Source organism: Choloepus didactylus, chromosome 2 (assembly GCF_015220235.1).
Source record: "Choloepus didactylus isolate mChoDid1 chromosome 2, mChoDid1.pri, whole genome shotgun sequence".
NCBI lineage: Eukaryota > Metazoa > Chordata > Mammalia > Pilosa > Megalonychidae > Choloepus > Choloepus didactylus.
In genome coordinates this window covers 30620663-30644220 of record NC_051308.1, presented here as the reverse complement: position 1 = coordinate 30644220, position 23558 = coordinate 30620663, and the positions used below count along the sequence as shown (strand labels likewise).

The 23558-nt window shown below is 42.2% G+C and overlaps 1 protein-coding gene across 6 annotated transcripts in view; it reads right to left on the bottom strand.

The window, feature by feature from the left end:
* The window catches only part of KIF26B (kinesin family member 26B), a 534059-nt gene that overhangs the window by 83162 nt on the left and 427339 nt on the right, over positions 1-23558 (bottom strand). For all 6 annotated transcript variants that reach the window (XM_037822508.1, XM_037822516.1, XM_037822521.1 and 3 more), the window contains 4 exons: positions 17817-18023; positions 13198-13291; positions 11728-11990; positions 8675-8858 (listed from right to left, as the gene is read on the bottom strand). In XM_037822508.1, the coding sequence (XP_037678436.1) occupies positions 8675-8858; positions 11728-11990; positions 13198-13291; positions 17817-18023 (748 nt within the window). The remainder of the gene's footprint in view (positions 1-8674; positions 8859-11727; positions 11991-13197; positions 13292-17816; positions 18024-23558) is intronic.

Below are 23558 nucleotides of genomic sequence, written 5' to 3'. Positions count from 1 at the left end.
CTTTCACTTAAGAAATCAGAAAATGATGAACAAATTAAAGAAAGCAAATAGCAGAAAGGAAATAAAAAATAAGATAAAAGAGAAATTAATGAAACAGAAAAAAGCCACAAAAACAATAGAGAATATCAATGCAACAGAAAGCTGGTTTATTGAGAAGATTAATGAAATTGATAAATCTCTAGCCTAAACGATCAGGAAAGAAAGAAGACAAAATGCAAGCACCAGGAGTGAGACAGGCGGCTTCAACACAGTTTTTACAGGGATCAAATGGAATAAGGAAACATTATGCCAGTAAGACAACTTAGCAGAATGGAAAAACTTCTTGAAAAATACAATCAAAGTTCATTCAAGAAGTAATAGATAACATGAATAACCTCATATCCATTAGAGAAATGGAATCTATACTAAAACTTTGGACAGAGAAAGCTCCAGGAACAGATGTATAGAAGGGAAATAGCAAAGGTAGAAATAGAAGTTTCCCAAAGCAGTTTTGGAGACCATGTACTTTGGGACAAAGTTGAAGAGGGGTTGGTTGAGAAAGCTAATGGAGCGGGTGGGAGGTGGCTGTGTCGGGTCTGGGTGGACATGCAAACTCGGAGCCCAGAGGCGGTGTCCAGGAGCATTTGTGCAGCCCCTGGGCTCCCACACCGCTGCAGGAAGAGCCCAAAAGACAGTGCTGGGGTGGGATGGCAAGGCACTGCTCATGCTACAGGATGAAAACGTTTGGAAATCACCATCCTAACCCTGACTGCCTCTACCCCGTCCCACCCTCAATTCCCATTCTTAGTTTGGAGAAAAAACTTGGTGAATGTTTACCCAAAGCCCAGCATTTCAATGCAGGCTCTCCGTTACTCTGGTACATGGCAAAGAACTTGTCACACTAAAGCTGTTTTATTTTGTTCATGCTTAACTGTTCCCAGCAAGATCCCTTAAAAGGGAGGATATGATACTTTATTTCCCTTTTATTCCATTTCGTATCATGCAAGATTGGGTCACAGCAGTGTGCTAGGGAAACAGTTATTTTTAAAGCAAAATATCATCTCTTTTGCAATCTAATTAAATAGACAGGAGAAGCCCAGATATTCACAAGCATCACAGATTAAAGGGCAAAGACAGGGACTGGTTTGGACCTTCAGACTCTAATAGCCCATTTGATGTAATGGAATAAAATGCATAATGTACATGCAGTAAAATAGAACACAGAGAACAAAAGGTACAGTTTATACTGTGCTGAAGAATAATATTATAAAATACCTATAATTATACCTGCATGACTCAAAATGAGAGTCACATTTACACAATGGAAAATCTACTCTCTGCTCTATACCCACTGGAATTTCAGTAGTCACCAAATTCTGACTTTAACACATGTTGCTTAATCTGGAATGGTACAAGGTGAATACACAGGTTATTTGCTATTATCAAGAATTTCTATTCCTCCAGGCAGTTGGAGAGAAAGTTCTTTAATAAATAAACAAAACAGGTGATAATTAATAGCAGCTAAGAAGCTGATTCCTCCACTATTTCAGATTTCTGTGGTCAAGGCCACAGTGTTAAAGGAATATAGCCCATTTTGCCTTCCATAATCTTTATTTATATTCTAATTTGTACATTTTAAATCTAGACTTTGACCAAGCCAAATTACCTAATGCCTTACTCCTTCCACAGAAGCAGTATACTACACTGATCCCACTTGCTGAACAACTCTCCCACCTCATGTTTAGCAAGGAAATGCTCAATTCTTCTAATCTGAATTTAATTTCTACAAAAATCCTGTAATGTAGGAATTGGCCCCATTTTATAGATGTGGAAACTGGCAAGCACAGGAATGACTAAAACATAAGGGGGTATGGTAAGGCAGACTTAACATCACCATAAACTGCTATGGGATTCAAAGGAGAAAGATTCTACACAGAGGGAAGAGCCTGAAAGTCTTTATGGAAGATGCAGCTCAAGGAAGAAGTAGGTAGAAAAATAAGAATTATTGTTTTTCTTTCTTTTCCTTCCCTCTTCCCCTTCCTCCACCCCTTCCGTCTTTTTTAAGAAGAGGCAGCCCTGACTTTGGTGGTAGGAGAGACTGAAAATAGGAGCAAGAGAAGACAGCTGATGGGGCAAGGTCCTCGAGGGGGGCAGAAGGGGACAGAATAAAGAAGGCAAGGAGATGGGAGGAAGCAGGCTTCTGAGAAAAGGAGTTGAAGAGAAACTGAGAGAAAAACAAGGAGATTTTGAAGCTGAAAAGAGAGAAGCTGGGGAAATACCTTCCCACTAAAGAGGAAGCTGGTTGTCTGCTGAGAGTAGTAGAGCTGGAGTGTGAGACTTGTGAAGAAAGTACTGGAAGTTCTAGCCAGAGCAATTGGACAAGAAAAAAAAAAGTATCCAAATTGGAAAGGAAGAAGTAAAACTTTCCCGATTTGCCAATGACGTGATCCTATATACAGAAAATCCTGAGAAATCCACAACAAAGCTATGAGAGCTAATAAATGAGTTCAGCACAGTGGTGGGGTTCAAGATATAAGCAAAAATTGGTAGTACTTCTATACACTAGTAATGAACAATTAGAAGAAGAAATCAAGAAAAAATTCCCTTTACAATGGCAACTAAAAGAATTAAATATATAGGAATAAATGTAATGAAGGATGTAAAGAACTCATACACAGAAAACTACAAAACATTGCTTAAAAGAATTCAAAGATTACCTAAATAAATGGAAGGACATTCCATGATCATGGATTGGAAAACTAAATATTGTTAAGGTGTCAGTTCTACCCAAAGTGGTTTATAGATTCAACACAATCCCAATCAAAATTCCAACAGCCTAATAAAGTTTCAGTGGCTGAGAGATCCCAAATGAAGTCGAGAGGTCACTCTGGTGGGCACTCTTATGCACTATATAGATAACCCTTTCTAGGTTTTAATGTATTGGAATAGCTGGAAGTAAATACCCAAAACTATCAAACTGCAACCCAGTAGCTTTGACTCTTAAAGACAATTGTATAGCAATGTAGCTTACAAGGGGTGCAGTGTGATCGTGAAAACCTTGTGGATCACATTCCCTTTATCCAGTGTATGGATAGATGAATAGAAAAATGGGGACAAAAACTAAATGAAAAAAAATAGGGTGGGGGGGATGATTTGGGTGTTCTTTTTTACTTTTATTTTTTATTCTTATTTTTACTTTTTCTGGCATAAGGAAAATGTTTAAAAAATAGATTGGGGTGATGAATGCACAATTATATGATGGTACTGTGAGAAGTTGATTGTACACCATGGATGACTGTATGATATGTGACTATATCCGAATAAAACTGAATTTAAAAATTCCAACAGCCTACTTTGCAAAATTGGAAAAGCCAATTATCAACTTTATTTGAAAGGGTAACGGGCCCCAAATAGCCCAAAACATCTTGAAACAGAAGAACAAACTTGTAGGACTCACACTTCCTGACTTTAAAGCATATTACAAAACTACAGTGGTCAAAACAGCATGGTACTAGCACAAGGACAGGTATATAGACAAATGGAATCAAATTGAGATTTCATAAATCAACCCTCAGAGTTATGGCCAAATGATATTTGACAAGGGGACAAAGAACACTCAACTGGGAAAAAATAGTCTCTTCAACAAACAGTGTTGGGAAAACTGGATCTCCTTATGCAAAAGGATGAAAGTAGAACCCTTCCTCACACCGTAAACAAAAATCAACTCAAACTGGATCAAAGATCTAAATATAAGAGCCAGAACTATAGAACACCTGGAAGAAAACCTAGGGAAGCTTCTTCAGATCTTGTATTAGGCAACGGTTTCTTAGATTTTATACCCAGAGCATAAGCAACATAACAAAAAATAGACAAATGGGACCTTGTCAAAATTAAAAACTTTTGTGCCTCAAATGACTTTATCATGAAAGTAAAATGACAACCTACATAATAGGATAAAATATTCGGAAGCCACATATCTGATGAGGGTTTAATATTTAGAATATATAAAGAAGTCCTTCAACTTAACACAAAAAGAGAGAGAAACAACCCAGTTAAAAATGAGTACAAGACTTGAGTAGACATTTCTCCAAAGAAGACATACAAAGGGTCAAAAAGCACTGAATATATATTTGGATGTGGTTAAAAGGGGAAAATTTAAGTTGTGTACATGTCACTAGAATACAAATCTTTAAAGAATCCATGGAATGCACAACACAGTGAGGCTTAAGATAAACCATGGCCTACAGTTAACAGTACAATTATAAAAATATGCTTTCATCAATTGTAAGAAATGTACCACATCAATGCAAGGTGTTAATAACAGGATGGTATTTGGGGACCCTGTACTTTATGGTTATTCTAATACCCACTTCTCTAATAAAAAAAAAAAAAAATCTTTTTTCCACTACCCCAGCTTCTCCCCAGCTCCATTCTTAGAGGTCTGCTTCCTCCCATCTCCTTTCCTTCCTTCTTCTGTCTTCCTCTCCTTTGCCTCCACCACTTATGAAGAATCAGCCCCACCAATATTCCAAAAACCCTTTATACCAGGGAAATAGTTTAAGCTTAACCTAATGCTGTCTGCAAAACAGTGAAACATCAACATAGACTTTTCTATTTTGACTGGAAAAGTTCAAAACAATTTGTCTACTTATATGTGTGTGTATATATATACGTGCGTGTGTTTATAAAATGCGTATGTGTGTGTAAGACTCAGGTGCAGGTATACACACACGGTGTGTTTAGTTCTTACAGCAGAGATCTTTCTGAATCCATAATCTAAACTTCTAATGGCCAGTTAATAGCAGCATGCTCTGCTTCCCTGCGGGGTGAGTAATTAATAACCTTTTACTAAATTGAGTTTTGGCTGCCAGGTCCACAGGGATTATAACTTATGTATAAGTAAACAAAATTTCCATTTTAAACAACACGCCAAATTGTCTCATTATATTTTAAACAGATGTAAATTTCTAAGTCAAGCAAGCTGTGCACTGGGAGGCTGTGTACATTTGGGCCAGGATTCCACTGTCCCAGAAGCTGCGGTGCTCTGGCAGGCAGGTGGCACCCCTAAGATTTGTTGGGGTTTATCCCCATCAGGCTGGACTCTTGTCCCTTCTTTGTTCTCATCTACTAACACATTAGAAAGTATCTAAATGAGGTTTTGGAATCCATCAGTGGGGATTTGCTTTTTCCTTTAACCTGAATTTATTATTTAAAAGCAATTCTCTTCCACAATTTATAAAGAGGAAGAAGATGAGTTTGATGTTCAATATTTTAAAAGTGCCTAGGATTAATTAAGTACTGATTGGGGTGCATAGATGGGGTTCGGGGGGGTGGGGTGGTGGAAGGAGGGTATCCTAGCCTAAACTTTGGTGGAAGCTGAATTTGAAGTTCTTACAATTATTATAATTTAATTCTTTGTTTCCAAGATTTCTACTTTTACATTACAAACTGAAAGCAGAACCAGGAAGAAAGTGAAAAACAGAAAGCAGAGTTGTTTTGGCTTGGTTGGAAATCTAGAAGGAGAGGGAGATTATCCCATCCCTTGAGAATTTCTACTTAGTGCCATTTTGAAGCCATCTGGCTCAAGATTCAAATCTTTTGTGAGTCACCCTTTGCTGAAAGTACAAGTATCCACTGCAGTCTCTGATTATTATTATTACTGACAGCTGCTTAAAAGAATAAAACAAACATTTTTCAGATTCCCATATTCACACTGCTAAGACATTACCCAGAAAAAACAGTGAGGGCAGGATTTAAAGTCAGCTTCCGAGTGTTTGGAGAAAATGTGGATAAAATTCTATTATGGTTTTTTAAGTTCTGGATCTTCTCATCTGTGTCCTAATCCCTTGTTTCCTTCTTTAAGGATGTTATTTTAAACGGAAGCACAATACATGGTATGAGCCTTTTATTGAGAATCAATCTCCCCTGAAGGCTCCCGTTTGAAAAATTCTGTTCATTCCCAGTCAGCCTCTCTCACCATCACTGGTTTTGTCAAGAAACAGTGAGTCTTCTGCTGATGGCACACCTCCCTGGGACACCCAGTGCACTGCAAGTGAGGGCCAGTATCCCTTGATTTGTTGGGCAGCAAGTCAACTGCCAGTCAGCTCAATGTCAGTGGAACTAACTTTCGAGGAATTAAGTGCAACTCCAGGCTCAAGCCAAGGTAAAGGAAAAAAAAAAAATAGTGAGGTCAGGATTTAGAGTCAGCTCGCAGACTGTTAGGAGAAAGTGTGGATAAAACTGTTTTATGTAACTATACATAAAAGAGGTAAGTTTTATAGAATGTAAATTATACTTCAATGAACCTGAATTTAAAATGAAAAAAAAAAAAAAAAGCTAAGGAGTAGGAACAGTGGCAGAGATTGGGTCTACAGAGGCACTGAGATGCGGGATGGAGAGAGCTGCCATTTGGGGAGAAGAGAAGCCCCCGAGCACTAACTCCAGGAGTACTGTTTTTAGAGTCTTTTTGGCAACAAGGAGACTTGGGGAAAATAGGGGGGCCCTTTCCCAGATTCCAGGTGGATGGCTTAATTCCAGACTCCACCGAGAATTAAGTTTATTGGTTGCTTTAGTCAACTGGTTTCACAACATTCAGGCAGGAAGATTAGTCTACTAACTCATTGTTTTTGTTTGTTTCTCTGGCATCCAGTGAAACAATCCTTGAGACAATCATTCAGAAAGTGCTGGAGGCCAGCTGCCTGTGGCTTGAAAGTCCCATAGCGGTAGACTTTCAGAGACCGCAGAAGCCGTTGCCCAGCACAGCTTGTGGCCCACAGTAGCCTTAGAAAGCCCAATGAGGTCAACGGACTGCTTTGCCCGTGGTCCAAGATCCCTACCAGAGATACTCAGCTGAGACCTGGCACTCAATTCTGCTACACTTAGAGCACACTACCTGATAGAAAAAGGGTAGAGCACTGCACCAAGGTCAGTACAGACTTTGGAAAAATAGCCAAGAGGGGACTATATAACCAGAACCTTGGTTTCCTGGCAGTGCAGCTTGCTCACAGAGCAAGTACTACGCCTGGGTTTTACGGTGAATCTTCAGTGATTGTGCAGGGAGGGGAAGCCGTCTGGTTATTGAAAAATTTGATTTATAGACTATTTTAAAATACAACTTTGTTTCTTTCCATTCTATATAGTGATTTAAGCTAATAATTAATAATATATTGCCAGGATGCTTTGGTGGATAAATGTTGGTCTTTTGTAATGAGCATCTTTAGGGTTTATGAACAAAAAGATATTATTAAGCAGTTTTTTTCTTTAAGTTTGTTCTCTCAGGTTCCTATGGTAATCAAATTCATAAATTGTCTTTACAAAGCAAACCCTTTTCCCTTGGGCAGTTCAAAAGTAAACTTCAGCCCTTAAACATCCATCTACCATACCACCCAGCAATCCCATTTCTAGGTATATACCCAAAAGAATTGAAAGCAGGGACACAGATATTTGTGCACCAATATTCACAGGAGCATTTTCACAACAGCTAAAAGGTGGAAGCAACCCAAATGTCCATCAACAGATGAATGGATAAACAAAATATGGTACATACATATAATGGAATATTATTCAGATATAAACAGAAATGAAGTTCTGATACAAACTACAACATAGATGAACCTTGACGACATCATGTTGAGTGAAATAAGCCAGAGACAAAAGGGCAGATATTGCATGATTCTGTTTATATGAAATAATTAGAACATGCAAATCCATAGAGACAGACAGCAGAGCACAGGTTTCCAGAGGTGGGGGGAGGTATAACAGGAAGCTAATGCATAATGGGTGCAGGGTCTCTGAATAGGGTGACGGGAAAGTTCTGGTAATGGATGGTAGTGAGGGTAGCACAACACCGTGAATGTGATTAATCCCACTGAATGCTATGCTTGGGAGGGACTGAGATGGGAAATACTGTGTTGTATATATGTTTCCACAATTTAAAAGAGAGAAGGGGAGAGGGAGAGAAGGGGGTGGGGGAGAGAGAAGGGGGTGAGAGAAGGGGGGAGAGAAGGGGGGAAGAGAAGGGGGGTGGAGAGAAAGAGAGAGAGAGAGAGAGAGAGAGAGAGAGAGAGAGAGAGAGAGAGAGAGAGAGAGAGAGACCCTAAAGAGACAATGACAATTAAGCCAATTAGATCCTGGGCTGGATCTGACAATGGAGGAGAACATTCCCATAAGGACATTATTGGGACAAGTGAAAAAACTGGAATATAGACTGTGCTTTATGCCAATGTTAAATTTGTTGAACTTGATAACTGCACTTAATGTGGTTACGTAAGTGAATATCCTTGTTCTTAGGAAATACAGAGGTATCAAATGTTCAAGAAACATGATGTATGAAAACTAGTCTCAAATTTTTAGAAAATAGATTGATAATAGAGACAGATAGACAGAATGAATGATATAACAAATATGATAAAATCTGAAGAGATGGTAATGGGGTATCTGAGAAGGAGCTCTATGAGGTTCTCTGGGTTGTGTTTGCATTATTTTTGCAACTTTCCCATAAGTTTGAAATTATTTCAGAATAAAATGTTTTTAAAATGTTAACCTCAGGCCAGACTGTGTACAACTGGATTACATATTAGTGAATTCCATGCTGCTGAAATTTTACTCTGTTCAAAAATGGTCCTGATTGCCCTGGATGAGGGTTTGGGTGGAATGAGAGTTGATGAGGCGCAAGGATGGAAACTGGCTGACTTACTTCCTCCTTTCCCACTCTTCTCCATCCGGTACTGGTAGATGTGCAAGGTGAAGAGCATGTGGGAGTTCCGGTGGTCATCCTCATCGCACTCCTGCTGGTTACTGCGGCGAGAAGCAATAGCAGCATCCAGGAAAAAGGCAGCCTTCTCTGCGGTGGGGGCCCGCAGCTCGCTCTGGTTCTGCAGCTGGAAGACAGAAGCTGAGAGCTGAAGCCACAGGCTGAGAAGGGCCTGCCTGTCTGTCACTCACGCCTGCGTTTTAATGGCTCTATTCAACTCACTATCCGTTCTGTGTAGTGAAGACTTTAAGGCTGAAAGACCTTCTGGAGGGAGGTTTTATGTTCGTGTGCAGCTCTCAGCTTAATTAATTACTTTTTGAAAATTAATACTGAAAGCACACTAATTGGTGGCAACCTATCTTTACCTGTTTTACAACTTTAAAAGAATATGTAAATAGCAGGTGTGAAAAGCAAATAGCTGTATTGGAGCAATCAAAGGGAGCAGATAGCCCACCGCTGTCTCTGCAGAGGACAGCAAACTAACACCCTAGACCATCTATTTACCCAAGAAAACGTGAGGGAAGTGACTGCATCTTGATTTCAAGGATTAGATAGTTTGGGGACAGGGACTAGGTGGGTTGCAAAATGAGACTTGAGACATAACATCACTGGTATTCCAAAGAAGTAAAAATCTTGTTGAGCTTGCTTCCTAATTTTTCTGGCTACCTAATTAAAGCCAATCTTAGACCACATTCACCAGCAAAATAAAAAGAAGTTAAAAAGGCATATAAAAACACCCAAGATATTTGAGGCTCCTCTCTTCCGTATCATTTAAGGGATATCTATTTTTAGCTTCAGTTCCTATATCCACCTTCATGGCATACTCATTAAATGATTAAAGAAATCATGGTGGGTAACTTTCCTAAATCCTTTGCGATACCTTGGCAATTATTGTAAACCTTAATCAGAACAATCTTATTATTAGAATTTGCCCAGTACTCCTTATTTTTGAGGAGAGAAAACAAATTCAAATTTCTGATTTATACAAAGAATCGATTTGCAGGATATGCCTATAATTCTGAACTGTGAGAGCCAAAAATTTAGAACCTGAGACCATCAAAATCCTCAAACTTCAAAGCAATATTCTGTTATGTTCACTGGTTTGTACTTGTTATGGCTGAAAAGTAAACCAAGGAATTTTTAAGATTTTTCAGCAAGAAGAGTTAAAATAAAGAGGATGTTGGTTTCTTCTTTTTCTTCTTCTTAGCCTTCAGTTAACCAGATCTTTCACCTAAGTGGAACTTCATTAATGGTCCAGTGAATAGCAATTAGAGTATATTTGAAAGTCAAGGTTACAGAGACTCTATCACAGGTCCTCTGTAGATACCATCTGAGCATATCTTATGCTCCAGAGCTGTGGTTCTCAAAGTATGGTCCCTGGGCCAGCAGCATCGGCATCACATGGCAACGTGTTAGAAATACAAATCTGGGGGCTCCACCCAAGTCCAACTGAATCACAAACTGGGCGTGGGAGCCCAGCAATCTGTTTTAATAAGTCCTCCAAGTGACTGATACAGGATAAGGTTTGAGACCCACTGCTCCAGAGAGCATTGTGCTTAGGGAAATTAAGCTTTGTATGACCAGTTAGTTTGCATTCCAATTAGATTCTACATCCAAATGGTATCTGATGCATCTATTAAAGCTATGAACAGCCAACTCACGGTACTCACCCCTCTTGGAGTTTATGCCTACTGGGAGTTGCAAAGAAATAATCGGTCAATCACAATATGATGAGTGCTATGATGGGGGAAGTGCAGAGTATTCTGGTGACCCCAGGAGAAACATCTAAGTGGGCTTCCTGGAAGAAGTGACATCTAACTGAGACTCAAAGGATAAGGAGTCAGCCAGATGAAGAGCAAGGGGGGCGAGGACTGTGCGATGCAAAGGGAACTGAATACACAAAGGCCCAGAGGTAAGAGAGTATGGTTGGTGCCTTAGAGCCTTGCTACTGAAACTGTGGTCAATCATGGCAAGCTCGTTAGACATACAGAATCAGGGGACTCACCTCAGACCTACTGAATCAGAATCTGCATCCCTAGGTTACTCAAATGCACACTGAAGTTTGAGACACACTGCCTTCTTAGAGGACTTAAACGTCATTAAAGAGGCTGGCAAGGAGGGGAACGGTAAAAGGTGATGCTAGAAAGGTAGGCAAGGACCAGATCATAAAGAATCCTGAAAAGAAGGACTGTTGGAATGGACGATTTTTAAGGGAAATGGAAGGATTTGAGATGCTTTAAGCAGGGGAATAGCATTGCCAGGTTCAACTAAGTGTACAGAACAGTGGCCACTGGGTATATCCTCACCTGAAAACAATCCCACTTGGGATGAGGCAAGTACTTATCAAACTGAACACCTGTCTAAAAGGAAACTTCTGATAAAACTAAAATATGAAGCCTAGTGCTAGAGACAGGAAGAACTGATTATTCTGGATATGAATCAGGGAATTCCTGAGTTATTCCTATATCTATTGTCAAACAGCAAGGGATAAAAACTGGAACTTCTCTTGGCTTCCATAGTTCTAGCAATTATGTCATAGTTCTAATTAGAAAGTGGTTATTAGTTTTTCCTACAGCACTAATACGGTTGTAAACCAGTGCCAGAAACACAGTTTATAGAGCTGTAAACAGCCATGGTAATGGCTATAGCTATTTGTGCAGAGCAGTAAATATTTCAGTTTGTTGTTAAACAAAAGAAAGATTGTATTTTTTTTTTTTTTTTTGAAAGGGGCATAAAGAAAGTGAATTCAATTTCCCCCCAAATGCTAGAACAAGCATGGCTCCTGCTCATTGTCAATTAGATTCAAGGTACAAATATTTAGGTTGGGCGAGCAGATGGCCCCACAGCTGCAGGCCATAAAGTTCCAGTCCACTTTAAAGTAAACACTTCTAAGCCTCCCCAGTTTACATGCTGAGTGATTCACGGATTGAACTGCCAGAGCCTCCCAGGGTAGGGATGAGCCACCTCAGGGCAAGGCAAGCTCCAGAACCAGTCACCTGCATGCCACAGATGGGGTCCTCACAGAGGTACACCCCGGGGGACTGGCCATCCTGCAGACTGCCCGTGGCCACCTCTGACAGCAGGTCCCGCAGGTTCTCTTCCTTCCCCCACACTTCCACGGCTGAGATCCGGACTGAGAAACGGGCTCCAGTCTTTTCTTTCCGTTCATTTATCAGCTTGAAGAGCCAAGAGATGGCACAGGGGATGATGCCAAGGTTCTGCATGGAGTCGTCCCTTCCAATCATGGTGTAGGATTTCCCTGGGAGAGCAAGGGAAGAAAGAAAAGCAGTTTGAGTGCTGAGATTTCATTGTATAGAGTCTCAAAGATGGATGCAAAGGATGCAGAAGAAAGGCACGGGTGAGTAGGGAAAGGTGAGAGAAATATAGAGCATTTGACAACAACAACAAAGGTATTTCCTAGGACCTGCTTAAATGGCTATAAAAAAAAAGAATGCAAGAGAGTCCAGACAAATGACAAGATTAGGCCACAATTTACCTTTAGGAGGATCCCATAACATCACAGCTATACAACTTTTGCACTGTTTTATGCGTAGTAGAAAGGTAAGGACCTTTCATCACTATTACAGTTCTTCTTATAGCCACCCTATAGATTAAATTCACACACTTACACTTTATACCCTTTCTCAAGTTAAATGCTCTGTATATTTTTATAGTAGGAGCAATTTCCACTAAAATCTGGATCACTGCTTTGGTCAGAGTGAGAAGTGAAAAGAAGGTGTGGGGGAAACAGATGTGTCAGTGAGATGAAATGGGCTTTCTATCCTGGTCTAGAACTGGCCTCTAGCTCCTTTGTAAGACCGCTGTTCAAATTTCCACCAAGGGACACTTTTGGAGCTCCCCACGTTACTGACTAATCAAGCATTAGATCTCAAGTAAAACCTGGTGAGCAGGTCAGGATTAGGAAGGCACTGTAAAGGGATTTAATTATTAAAACCCTTCTTGGGGTGTTTCACTGCTTCCTTTCACAAGTGCTTCAACACAGGAATATTCCAGACAGTGCTCGGATACTGGGAAGCAAGGGGGGCTGCCAGGCTGCTTTCCCCAGGGCAGGTCCTAATACAGTTCTGGGCTTTGCTTGGAGGCTGCTCCTCTGGCTTTTATGTCAACCAACCACCGTCCTTTTGGGGAGGCAAGGGATGCTATCTGGTTCCCAAACAGACCCTGTTCAGGGAATGCACATTTCCTGTTTGCTTTCTGGGCTTGACCCTGACCTATCAAGTCAAGCCTACTTCCCCTTTGTTCATCTCTTGGACTTGAAGGCTTTCCTAGATGAATGGTATCCACTTATGATGAACATCAACATTTCAAAAGTAAAAATGGTTTTTCATGATTATTCAGTTCAGCACCTTAAAGAAAGTTAACCTTCCTCTCATCTGACAACTCTGGGACCAAAAAGGAAGCATGGGTGGGGCCAAGCAGCATGAACAGGTGAAGCTCTTACTAACCCAGCTTGGCGTGGCCGAAACAGAACACACAGCCATCTGCCCCGTTGACCACGGACTGAATCACCTCTGCCACGGTTCCAGCGCACACTTCCGCCTGTCAGACACAAGAGGAAACAAGAGTGATCAATGGACCAAACGGGCCAAGGCATCATTATCTACGTAAAAGTGAGCCTGCCTTCCCAGGGCTCAGGGTCTCAGAGCTGCCACACTTTCAGATGGGTCAGCCTTGTCCACAGAAGGTTCTCAGCATCCTTCTGTACGACCCAGCCCTTGCAAGCCTGAGCATCACACACATTAACTGCAAACCACCCATCTGCTCATGGTGGTACATTTCACCTACTGTTCCTGTACACCAGGCAGGAACAGGCTGAAATGGGACCCGGGGTTGAAAGCTTTCATGGACCTCACTTCCCCTTTACTGATCTGCCATTCTGGCCTGCTGGACAAGGCATGTAATCTCTCCATTTGCCCTCTGCAAACTAGATCCTTCCTCTACATATATATTCATATACTTATGAGATGGGCCAGGTTTATTGGAGGAAAAAAAGTTAAGTGGCATTTCAGGAGGCAAACCTTGAGGAGCAGTATAGTATATCTAGAATAAGCAGGTTTGTGATGTATACCTGCCTTCTTTGCCAAGCTCCTTCCTCTTTCTCATGTACTCCTCTTTTGAAAAACCACCTTCTCTTTCTTTCTATACTAACATATTCAAAGTATACAATATCAGTTGACATTTGTCGGTATATCCTAATGTATGTTCTTCAGCCTCTTGTGGGTCTCACCTGCAGCTTATTAACACCCTAGACAGGAACCAGTGTCTTCATAACTTTTTGTATTTCCCCATAACACCCAATTATGGAGTGCTCTGCAAACAACAGGCACTCAGTAAGTTTTGTGGACTAATTTGGAGATTTGGGAAGTCTCTTGCTTTCTCTCTGGTTAGCATCTGAGACTTCTGCAGCAGCAGGAGGACAAAATTATTCGTGTGCCTTCATTTCTGCCTCAGTGTTGGAGTCAGACCTCCCTGGGCCACTCAGAGGCTGTGCAAACATGGCCACCCTGCGATTATCACAGCAACGTGCCTCCCAGTAGGAATCAGAAAACTGGCTGCTCCGGCGATGAATGTAGTTATTCAGCTCCAGGTTTCAGCGGCACAATGAACCTAAGTATCTGGAAATCAATTTTTTTCTTCCAAACTGAAATTGAAAAACCACACTCCTAACAACCGTCCGTTGTTCGGCAGTAGCCTCTGCTGGGGGCTCCCAGATGGCAGGACGGGGCTGCCGTGAGGACCACAGGCTTTGTCACACCCCAGGACCCAGGCAACCAGAGCCTGGCCCCAAACCCTGTGACTGAGGGTGATAAAATTTGCCAATGGTGCCTGCCATTCCAGAGTGGGGAGAAATTATTGCTGAATGAACGCTGCCTTCTTTGGACATAAAATGAGATGGGGGTTGTAAGGCTGAGAGCCCACCTTGAGGCATATATAAAATGAACGGTATTTGATTTGAAAGCCATGGGGGAGAATGACAGTTGTGTGTGGACCAAATCACCATCCCTAGCCCACCTGCACAGAGGCCTGTGGAGGGAGGAGATACAGGAATGGCCTGAATTCCAGCCTGGCTATCTGCTGAGAAGAGAGTGGTCGGTGACCTGTCCACCTAGCATTTAAGACCTGATGATGGCTCTGTGGGGGCCCCTGGGTGCCTTTCCCATTTTTTCTTGGAGAAGCACTCAGCTTTCCCAAACACAGACCCCGTGGACAGGGCCAAGCCTGCTCTAAGCCTCTGGTCACCTGCAGGCCTGAGTCCTTCCTTCTACCCCTCCCCTGAGCCATACCCAGCAGAGATGTGCCCGAGCAGCAGGCAGCTAACGACCACCAAGGGCACTTAAAGGAAATAAGGCTCACTCACAAGGGCAGCGCGTAACAAGGAATGTTCTGATCATTGCTTAGCTTCAGGAAGCTGATGTCTCAGAAACCAAGAAAAGGCAAAATTCTAAGTCTCCTCAGGCATGGTGGAGGCTGCCATTCTGCAGACCAACCGAGCACTGGGGAGCAGAGTCCCACTAGGAGCACGTTCCTGCCTTGGGGACTCAAAGGATGCCCACCCTATGGGGCCTGAGGCCGACCACAAGTTAACAGTAACAACAGCTAACACTGAGCACTCACTGTGTCCTGTCTCAGCCCGAAGCACCTGGATGAATCAGCTCAACATATCACTACAACCCATCAACCTGTGAGGTTCACGTTCATCATAGCCTCATTTTACAGATGAGGAAACTGAGGCCCAGAAAAGTCAAGTGACTTGCCCGAGGACACACTGTTAGTAAGTAATTATAAAACGGCAGGAGGTCAAAGATTCAATACCAACAGAGCAAACAGAGAGGTTAATGGGAAGAATCTGGGAACGATGTCTGCTCAGGAAGCGGATATGAACAGATGACTTAATCTTTGAGTCTTGGTGTCCTACTTATCTGTAATATGAAAATAATAAAGATGTCTCCCTTTCCTACACCACAGAATTCCAGTAAGAGGCAAATGGGTTAATATATATTGAATTGCTTAAACTGCAAATTTATAAAGTAATGTAAATTTTTTGCTTTCTGAAAGAAGTGCAGAGAGTTGGTTACAGAGCATGTTAGGCCCTGGAATCAATTGTGAAATGTAAACAGAGACTAACAATAAAAATGGCTCCTTTTTCTAGAATAAATCTAAAACTCAGTCCTTATTTAATTAGGGTTTGCTATGGGATTCTTACAACTTATGGAGATTTGTTTCTGAAAAGTTTTAACTGTGTTAATTAAATTACTTGTAGGCCATTTATTAGATCCAGTGTCAGATTTAGGTTACTGAGCCCATTAGGTGGTACCGCACACACAAAAAATGAAATCATGAAAGAAACCACAGAACTTATTCATAAAGTAATTCAGTCTTCTCAGGGTAAAACTCTTTGGGGAAACCACATGCTCAGCTTTTTAATGAATGGCACCCCTAACATGTGCAAAGTGCCTCAGGTATAAGCTAGGAGCCTATGTGAACATCACTACTCCCATTTTCAGATGTAACCTGGAGGAAATTAACAGAAGCTGCAACTGCCAACTTATTAGCACCTGTTGTCTTCAGGTTCTGCTATAGGCTATTAGTTTCCATAATAAGCACCATTTTGTATAAATCTCGGGAGGTACTGGAAATTCATCAGAATGGTGCAGCTGTCTAACGTCAAAACGCAGGCAAAGTAGGCCACTCTGCACTTACAACCTGCCTCATTTCTTTCTTTCTTCAATCAGTCTGCCCTAGACTCATGTCCTCTCTGCCATGCTCAGTCCCTCACAGGAACATGTGCTCTTTGGTTTCACCCAGAGGCCCCACATTCATCAAAGCTCCCAGAGCCAGTGCCAGTAAGAATGGATGCCTGCTAGAAGATTGGGTTGCACCATCTGGTAGGGTCTGCAATTAATTGACTGCCCATGGCCCAGGAATCTTGGGATCCCAGACCCCCAAATCATACTCATATTAGATTAACAAAAATGGTCACAATTCTTTACTCCTCCCTGTATACATGCCCTTTATAATATGACTTTGCAGCTCCTCCCATCAGGAGGTGGAGTCTCTTTCCCAACCCTTGAATCTGGGCCTAAGACTTGCTTTGCTTAGTAAAACACGGCTGATGTGATGTGTCAATTGCAAGCCTAGGTCTCAAGAGGCCATGCTTGCCCCTGCCTTTAGAACAAGCCCAAACTAGCCTGCTGGATGATGAGACAATGTGGATGAGAGACCAGTTGTCCCAAAGGTCATTCTAGACCAGTCTAAAGCCAGCCAATCCCCAAGCATGTGATAGTGTACAGCCAAGATTAGCAGAGCTGCCCACCCAATGCACAGGTGATCACAGACACATAAGTGAGATAAGCTATGATGACAAGAATTGTTCAGCTGACCCACAGACTGATGAGCAACAATAAATGCTTATTATTTTAAGCCATTGAGTTTTAGGGTGGTTTGTAATGCAGCAATAGCTAACTGATACAACAGCTATGCCCTAGCCTCTCTTCTTCCCTTCTACCCCACTGGTACAGGTCATAGGATTGCATTTCAGCCTCAGTTTCCCTGCCTAGCCCTCCTTCCTCATTAGGACTAGAGATCTGCCCTAAATCCCATATGCTTATTCAGGACCCTAAGACCCTGACTCTAATCTAGTTCTCTGAAACTTCTGTTTTCTCCTTACACACCATACTCAGAAGCCCAGGCAGGAGTGGGGTCCATTCACTAATGGACCCATCACCAGCACCTTGATCCCGTTGTTCCCGTAACTTCTGATTCTGCCTTCCTATCGTCCTGCTGCTGTGTGCCAGCCATTGACTGGCCACTCTCCCTTCTCCCCAGGGATACACTTTGTTGAAATCCCAGCAAAACTGATCCTGCCCAAGGTTTGATACCAGAAAATTCAAAAGGACTGAACTGTTCAACCGAGCTCAAATTGGCTTCTAAAAGTTGTATAGATAGAGGAACTGGTTCATCAGAGTCCCCCAGAAGATGCCCTCCCAGCTCACAGGGACAAGTGAATGAGTAAAAGCTTCTTTAACCAAAATTGCCTGACCCTGAGAGGGAGTTTTAAACCCACCTGAGAAGCATCTTGTGGAAAAACTGCATCAAAGGCAAACATCTTCGGAGGAACCTGGTTGCCTCTCTTTTGGAAGGCATTTTGACCTCCACAGGTCAGGGGATCATACAAGGTGATTTGCTTCTTCCGTGGGTCCACCTTTAAGAAAGAGCTGGATTCTGAGGTGTCACGAGCCAATGTAGAACAAATGCGAAGCATGACTTTCACCTGTTAAGAAACAAAGACAGGGAAACCACATGGATCAAGATAGCTGGATGCTTTCTGATGGAGTACACCCTTATATACTCTGGAGACAAACAAACATGGGAGCTTTCTCGTGATAAATTATGATGAAATGCACAGTGAGTTAGCAACATAATCCTAAATGAGACATGAGGAAATATATATTTATAATTATCAGGCAGATTTTTTTGCTACGTCCATTACTGTAATATAGAAATGGCACGTCATGTTCTTTGTCTTGCTATTAATATAAATTGAAAATTAACTGTGCCCAGTGGCCCAATTACATAGACGAAAAGGCAATCTGGACTGCTGAGCTATAGGGGCTGGTGTAGTTCCCTTGAAGCTCACAGATCAATAAACCATGCACATAAGAGTTAGCTCAGTAATTTACTCCTCGCCTGTGCTTATCAGGACTCTTGGAGACAAAATCCCCAGTTATTAGTGTCTTCATTAGAGCACTGTGAAACGGCCTGTTTTTAATGGTCAGCATTTGAAATGTGTTCCAAGGGGCAACCATGACAAAAGATTTGTTTAAAACATGTTATTTGGGATCCCATTAACTGAGTATATAGAAGTTGTCATTTCAGGGAATGAAAGTGTGTCTCTGTGGGGAACGGGAGCTAGTGCCCCTTTAACCCACCTTCTGAGTAATTTAGCATAAGCATCTCTGTGCTGACAACCAATCCAGCATGACTCCCCTGACTGAGCAAGGTACTTATGGAGATGGACTGCCTGCCCTAGAGTCCTAAGGCAAGTAGGAACCAAGCTAAAGTCACACCCACTGGGCTGGAGGCAAAATCCTCTGGAAATGGACAGCATTTTCTCTTTTACCATCTCTCTGCTATTATGTTGCTAGTTCAGTTCAAAATATGTCCACTCATTTAATTCTCGCAGTTGAGTGCCTACTCCATTTCAGGCACTGGGTTAGGCATTGAGGATGTAAAGATATTTGGAATACAAAGAGGAGCAGGCTGGACAGACATAGGGACAGATCATTTTAAACAGAAGTCAGTGAGTTATGAAAGTATGTACAGGATTCTTTTGAAACTCCTTTCTGTCTCTGCCCTCTTTATCTAATCACTTGCCGTGTCTGGTGAAATCTCAATCAGGCAGGGTTTTTTTTTTTGGGGGGGGGGCAGGTTGTAAAATTTTAAATAAAATATTTCAAGCATACAGAAATGGTCAGAGAACAATACATATTATGCATCATGGAATGAGGTCATCTTCCTGCATGTCTAAGCTCTGTCTGCTAAGGTACAGTAAATAATTTGAAGTGTGCAAAGCTGAAATGTGAATGATTCCAAGAGCATGGGGTACGTAAGATGTACCATCCTGTGCTCTGGCTGTGCTTGATATCCTCATAACTTAAGGATATTACTCAAGTGTGGATCCAGAGGCCGAGTGCACTGGGGGAAGGAGCACAGCTTGGGGAGAGGCAGACCTCTCTGCGTTCAAATCCTGGTTCTTACACTGTGATGTGACATAAAAATACCTGCCATTTTCTGGGGTATTATGTGCCAGGACTGTGCTGTTATCTACATTCTCTCATTTAATGGTCACATAATCCCGTGTATAGGCATATTCGCACAAATTTTTCGGATAAGGAAACAGGTTCACAAATGTTCAACAACTTGCCCTAACCAAGTCACTGAGCTTGGAGGTGGTGAGCCTGGGGTCTGAGCCACTGCTGTCCGACTGCAAAGCCCACACTTTTTCCATGATGCCAACTGCTGCCTCCCATAAGCTGTCCAACTTCTTGGAGCCTCAATTTTCTCAGCTGTACAGGGGAAGAATAATGCCTATGCCAGGGAACTGTTGCGAGAATTAAATGAGTTGACACGGGAAGTGCTGAAGGTGGCACTGGGCACACGGTTGGTGTCCAAATCCTGCCGTCCTCCCTCCTCCTCCCTTCACTTGGATCATGATATCTGACCATTTTTCATTTCACAGTGTTAACAGTAGGGTTTTCCAACTCCTAGCCTTGCACTCGGGGTCCATGACTCACAAGTAGGATACCACGGGGGGATCACTACAGACAGAGCTAGTTGTTCAGTGCTGGGCCCGACAAGGCTCCTATTAGTAATGCACTTTCAAATACCATAGTCACTGCATATGTGACAATCGCTCCCACGCTTGTCTACATTCCATTCTGGCAATTTTCCTGTTCACTGTGAATTTCTACAGTCTTATTTCAGTTGCCTTCATTTCTATAGGTTTGCTCTGGAAACACAACAGGTGTACTATGAGTCCATATTCAAATTGCAACTTTGGGTTGGTACCTGGTGCCTCCCGGCTTTCTGTAAGCAAATTCCCTCTCCCAGCCTTGGAATGTAGCAAGTCGAGGATGATGCAGTGCCAGGCAGAACTGATGGAGTCACATGGCCCACTGCATTTCTATTTCACAATTTCACATGCAATTTCTGGGTAACCAGAGGTGCTGAATTTAAATATGAGCTAAGCCAGGCATGGGCCTACAATGAGAAGCTGCAAAGAAGGGGCTGAATCAGTGAGTCATCTGTCCAGGAGGAGCGCTCCTGCTTCTTAACGATGTTCCGAGGCCTGCAGTGCAATCTCTGCAGACAGGCTGAAGATCCCTGCCGCTGGTCTGGCCAAGGAGATTCACAGCTCTTTAAAAACCAATTGAACTCTGGGCTGGGGCGGGCAATGCCACACTCCATTCTTTTCTTTGCAATTCATTTAAATAAATGGAGATTTCTTTCCCTCCTGAAAGGAAGGAAATTGGGTTTTTCTGCTTCACTTCCTTTGTGTCATTATTCCTTTGGTCCAGTACTCCACTTCCTGCTTAATCCCCTGTAATTAAAGTGCTTAGGAGATACCACTGTGATCAAGAAAGTCTCTCAAACTTCTTGCCAGAAGTCCTTGCTTTTGTTACAAACACAGTTCAGGCTCTTGGCAGCATCTACTTCAACCCCTTGTCTCCCTGCTGCTCTAGGTAGAGAGTCCCGGCAGTTGTCACACACACAGCCCTCTCCAGAGCACTCAGGGTAAGGCAAGCATGATTTCATTCCCAAAAGACAGGTGGGAGTGGGACCTGGAATGCTGAAGAGAGGGGAAGGAAGGAGGTTCTGGAGCCCTGATTCTGAAGGGAGATGAGTACTTCCTGCACCAAGCCCCCACTGGTTGGGATCCCACTTTGGCCTCATTTATCTACTTGTTCAGTGGACGGTGTGAGACAGCTGTTGCTCTGGGCTGCAGTTGTCCTTATGCCCTGCTCGCTAATCATTTCTGCACCTCCTTCTGGTCTGCATTATGGAGCTAAGGGAGAAAGGATAGTGAGACGCTCATGGAGAACAGAGAACACTCCAGCAACATAAAGGCGATCACCGACTGCCACAATGGCCCAATCGGAGGCGAATGAAGAGTGGGCCCCCTAATCGCTCACCGTTGCCACCAGATGTGATAATGGGAGACAGATATTCTCATCTGTCCCTAGTAATAGAGCCAGCAACATGGTGCAGAACTACTAGGCTCTTCCTAGCCTGTTTCTCCACCAGCAGCTGTCCAGCTGGAGTTTTCTCCAGACCATAAGGCTCAGGAGGACACTGGGCAGATGTGACCATTTGAAGGATCCCTTGCTAATCAGAAAAAGACTACAGATAATGATAAGGCACTGATAAAACAAAACTCCGGCAGTTACTCTCGCTCATGAGCTATGTCTAAACTCCTTTTGTGGACACCCATGCTGAAGGCCCTAAACAGACACATATAAAACAGTGGGCTGTGCCCTGACCTGTATCTTGGCCACAGTAAGTGCTCGATAAAAGTGTGTCTGCCATGATCAATAGGTTTTCCTTTACAAGGTCAAAGGCTACCGAATTAACCACTAACACCTTTTGATTCCTTTACATTTCCATGTTTAGCTCCCTTTTTGCTGATGTCTAAGTTCACAAAATTTTAAGAATGAGCCTAGTAAGACTGAATCAATTTAACTGTAAATATCATTTGGAATAATTTTTGTCTCAGTCTTAGCGTTAATAGTATTATCTTTAAGACTTTCACATCTATTCCTAAACTTATAAAGCATGTCTGGAAATATTTCTCCAAGGTAAACCAAAGGCAAATTAGATAGGTTAATGAAAACTCACCAACAGGAAGAATGGGGGAAAAGTAAAACAAGCAAGACTCCAGAAGGGATTCTAAAACCAAAGCAGTTGTCTAATGAGATTGCACAGCCAAACTGTAAAGCCATCACTTCTCAAAGCAACTCGACCACAATCTTGTTTCCCTCCGACTGAGGCAAAGGGTAGTGAAGGCGAGGTCAGGATTCTTCATGGTGAAAAGTAATCTGCAGAAATACTGATCATCCTGTCTCTCATAGGCGACTTTCTCAAGTCTCAGTTGAGAAAGTCAACGTGTGGATGACAGTCTGCGTTACTCTTCCCTGGCCCTGCCTGATGAGAGCTACTGGGAAGGTGAATGCACAGACCAGGAACCCTCTCCTGGTTCCACATGCTGCTGGGTGCATTTTAACTCTTAGGGGGAAAACTTAGAGGGATAACAGAAGGGGCAGTTGCACCTAAATGAACGTATCTCCCTTCATACCAGCATCACATATGATGGGCACCACAGGGAACGAGGAGGTGGGAGACTGGGCTCTAATCCAAGCATCGCCACCGCGGAGTGGCTCTGGGACCTGCGGTAACCACTTCACCTCCCTAGGTCTTGGTTTCCTTACCCCTAAAATAGATCTGTCCAGGTATTACCTCCCTGGAAAGACAGTGTGAAGAACCAAGGAGATAAAGAGAGACAGTAAAGCAGCATATAGATGTACAGTGTTATTATCTAAGAAAAATGGAAGAAATTCAATACTGGCTAGTTAATTGTAATAAACGTACCACACTAATGTAAGATAATAATAGGGGAAACTGTGTGAGGGTGAAAGGGGTATATGGGAACTCTGTACTTTCTGTGCAATTTCTCTGGAAACCTAAACTTCTTTAAAAAATAAAATCTATTAAAAAATGGAAGAATTCATATTCCTTGAATCAACTAGTATAAAGTTGGCTTCTATATCAGCTTAATGTCCTTGGAAATCCTTTTCCTAGGCTTAATTTAAAACATTAAAGCAGAAAGTTATTTAATGAACACATATATAGAGAGACAAAAGCGACTAAGAACACATCATCACCCCCCCTCACAAAAAAATATGTCATTCTTATATATACATGAATTTTGTGGAAATGTAAGCAATCCACGTCAATTTGGATTTGAGCCTCTAAAAGCTAAATATGGTATTTCTCTTACTTTATTCCTTTCTTTCCAATCTTGATCAGGCAACATGATGGATATGCTCATGTTGTCTGCTTATGGTACACCAGCCACTTCAGAAAAAATGCCCCAACCATTCTAAGAAAGATGATTGGAGAGATGGAAAACATAAAACAGTGTACACTTCTCAACAAGCTTTTCTGATCTACCAAAAACATTCAAGAAATTCCATATTTTTCTATGCTGGGACATTCTGATAAATCGACTATAAAAGATTTTGATGAAGTA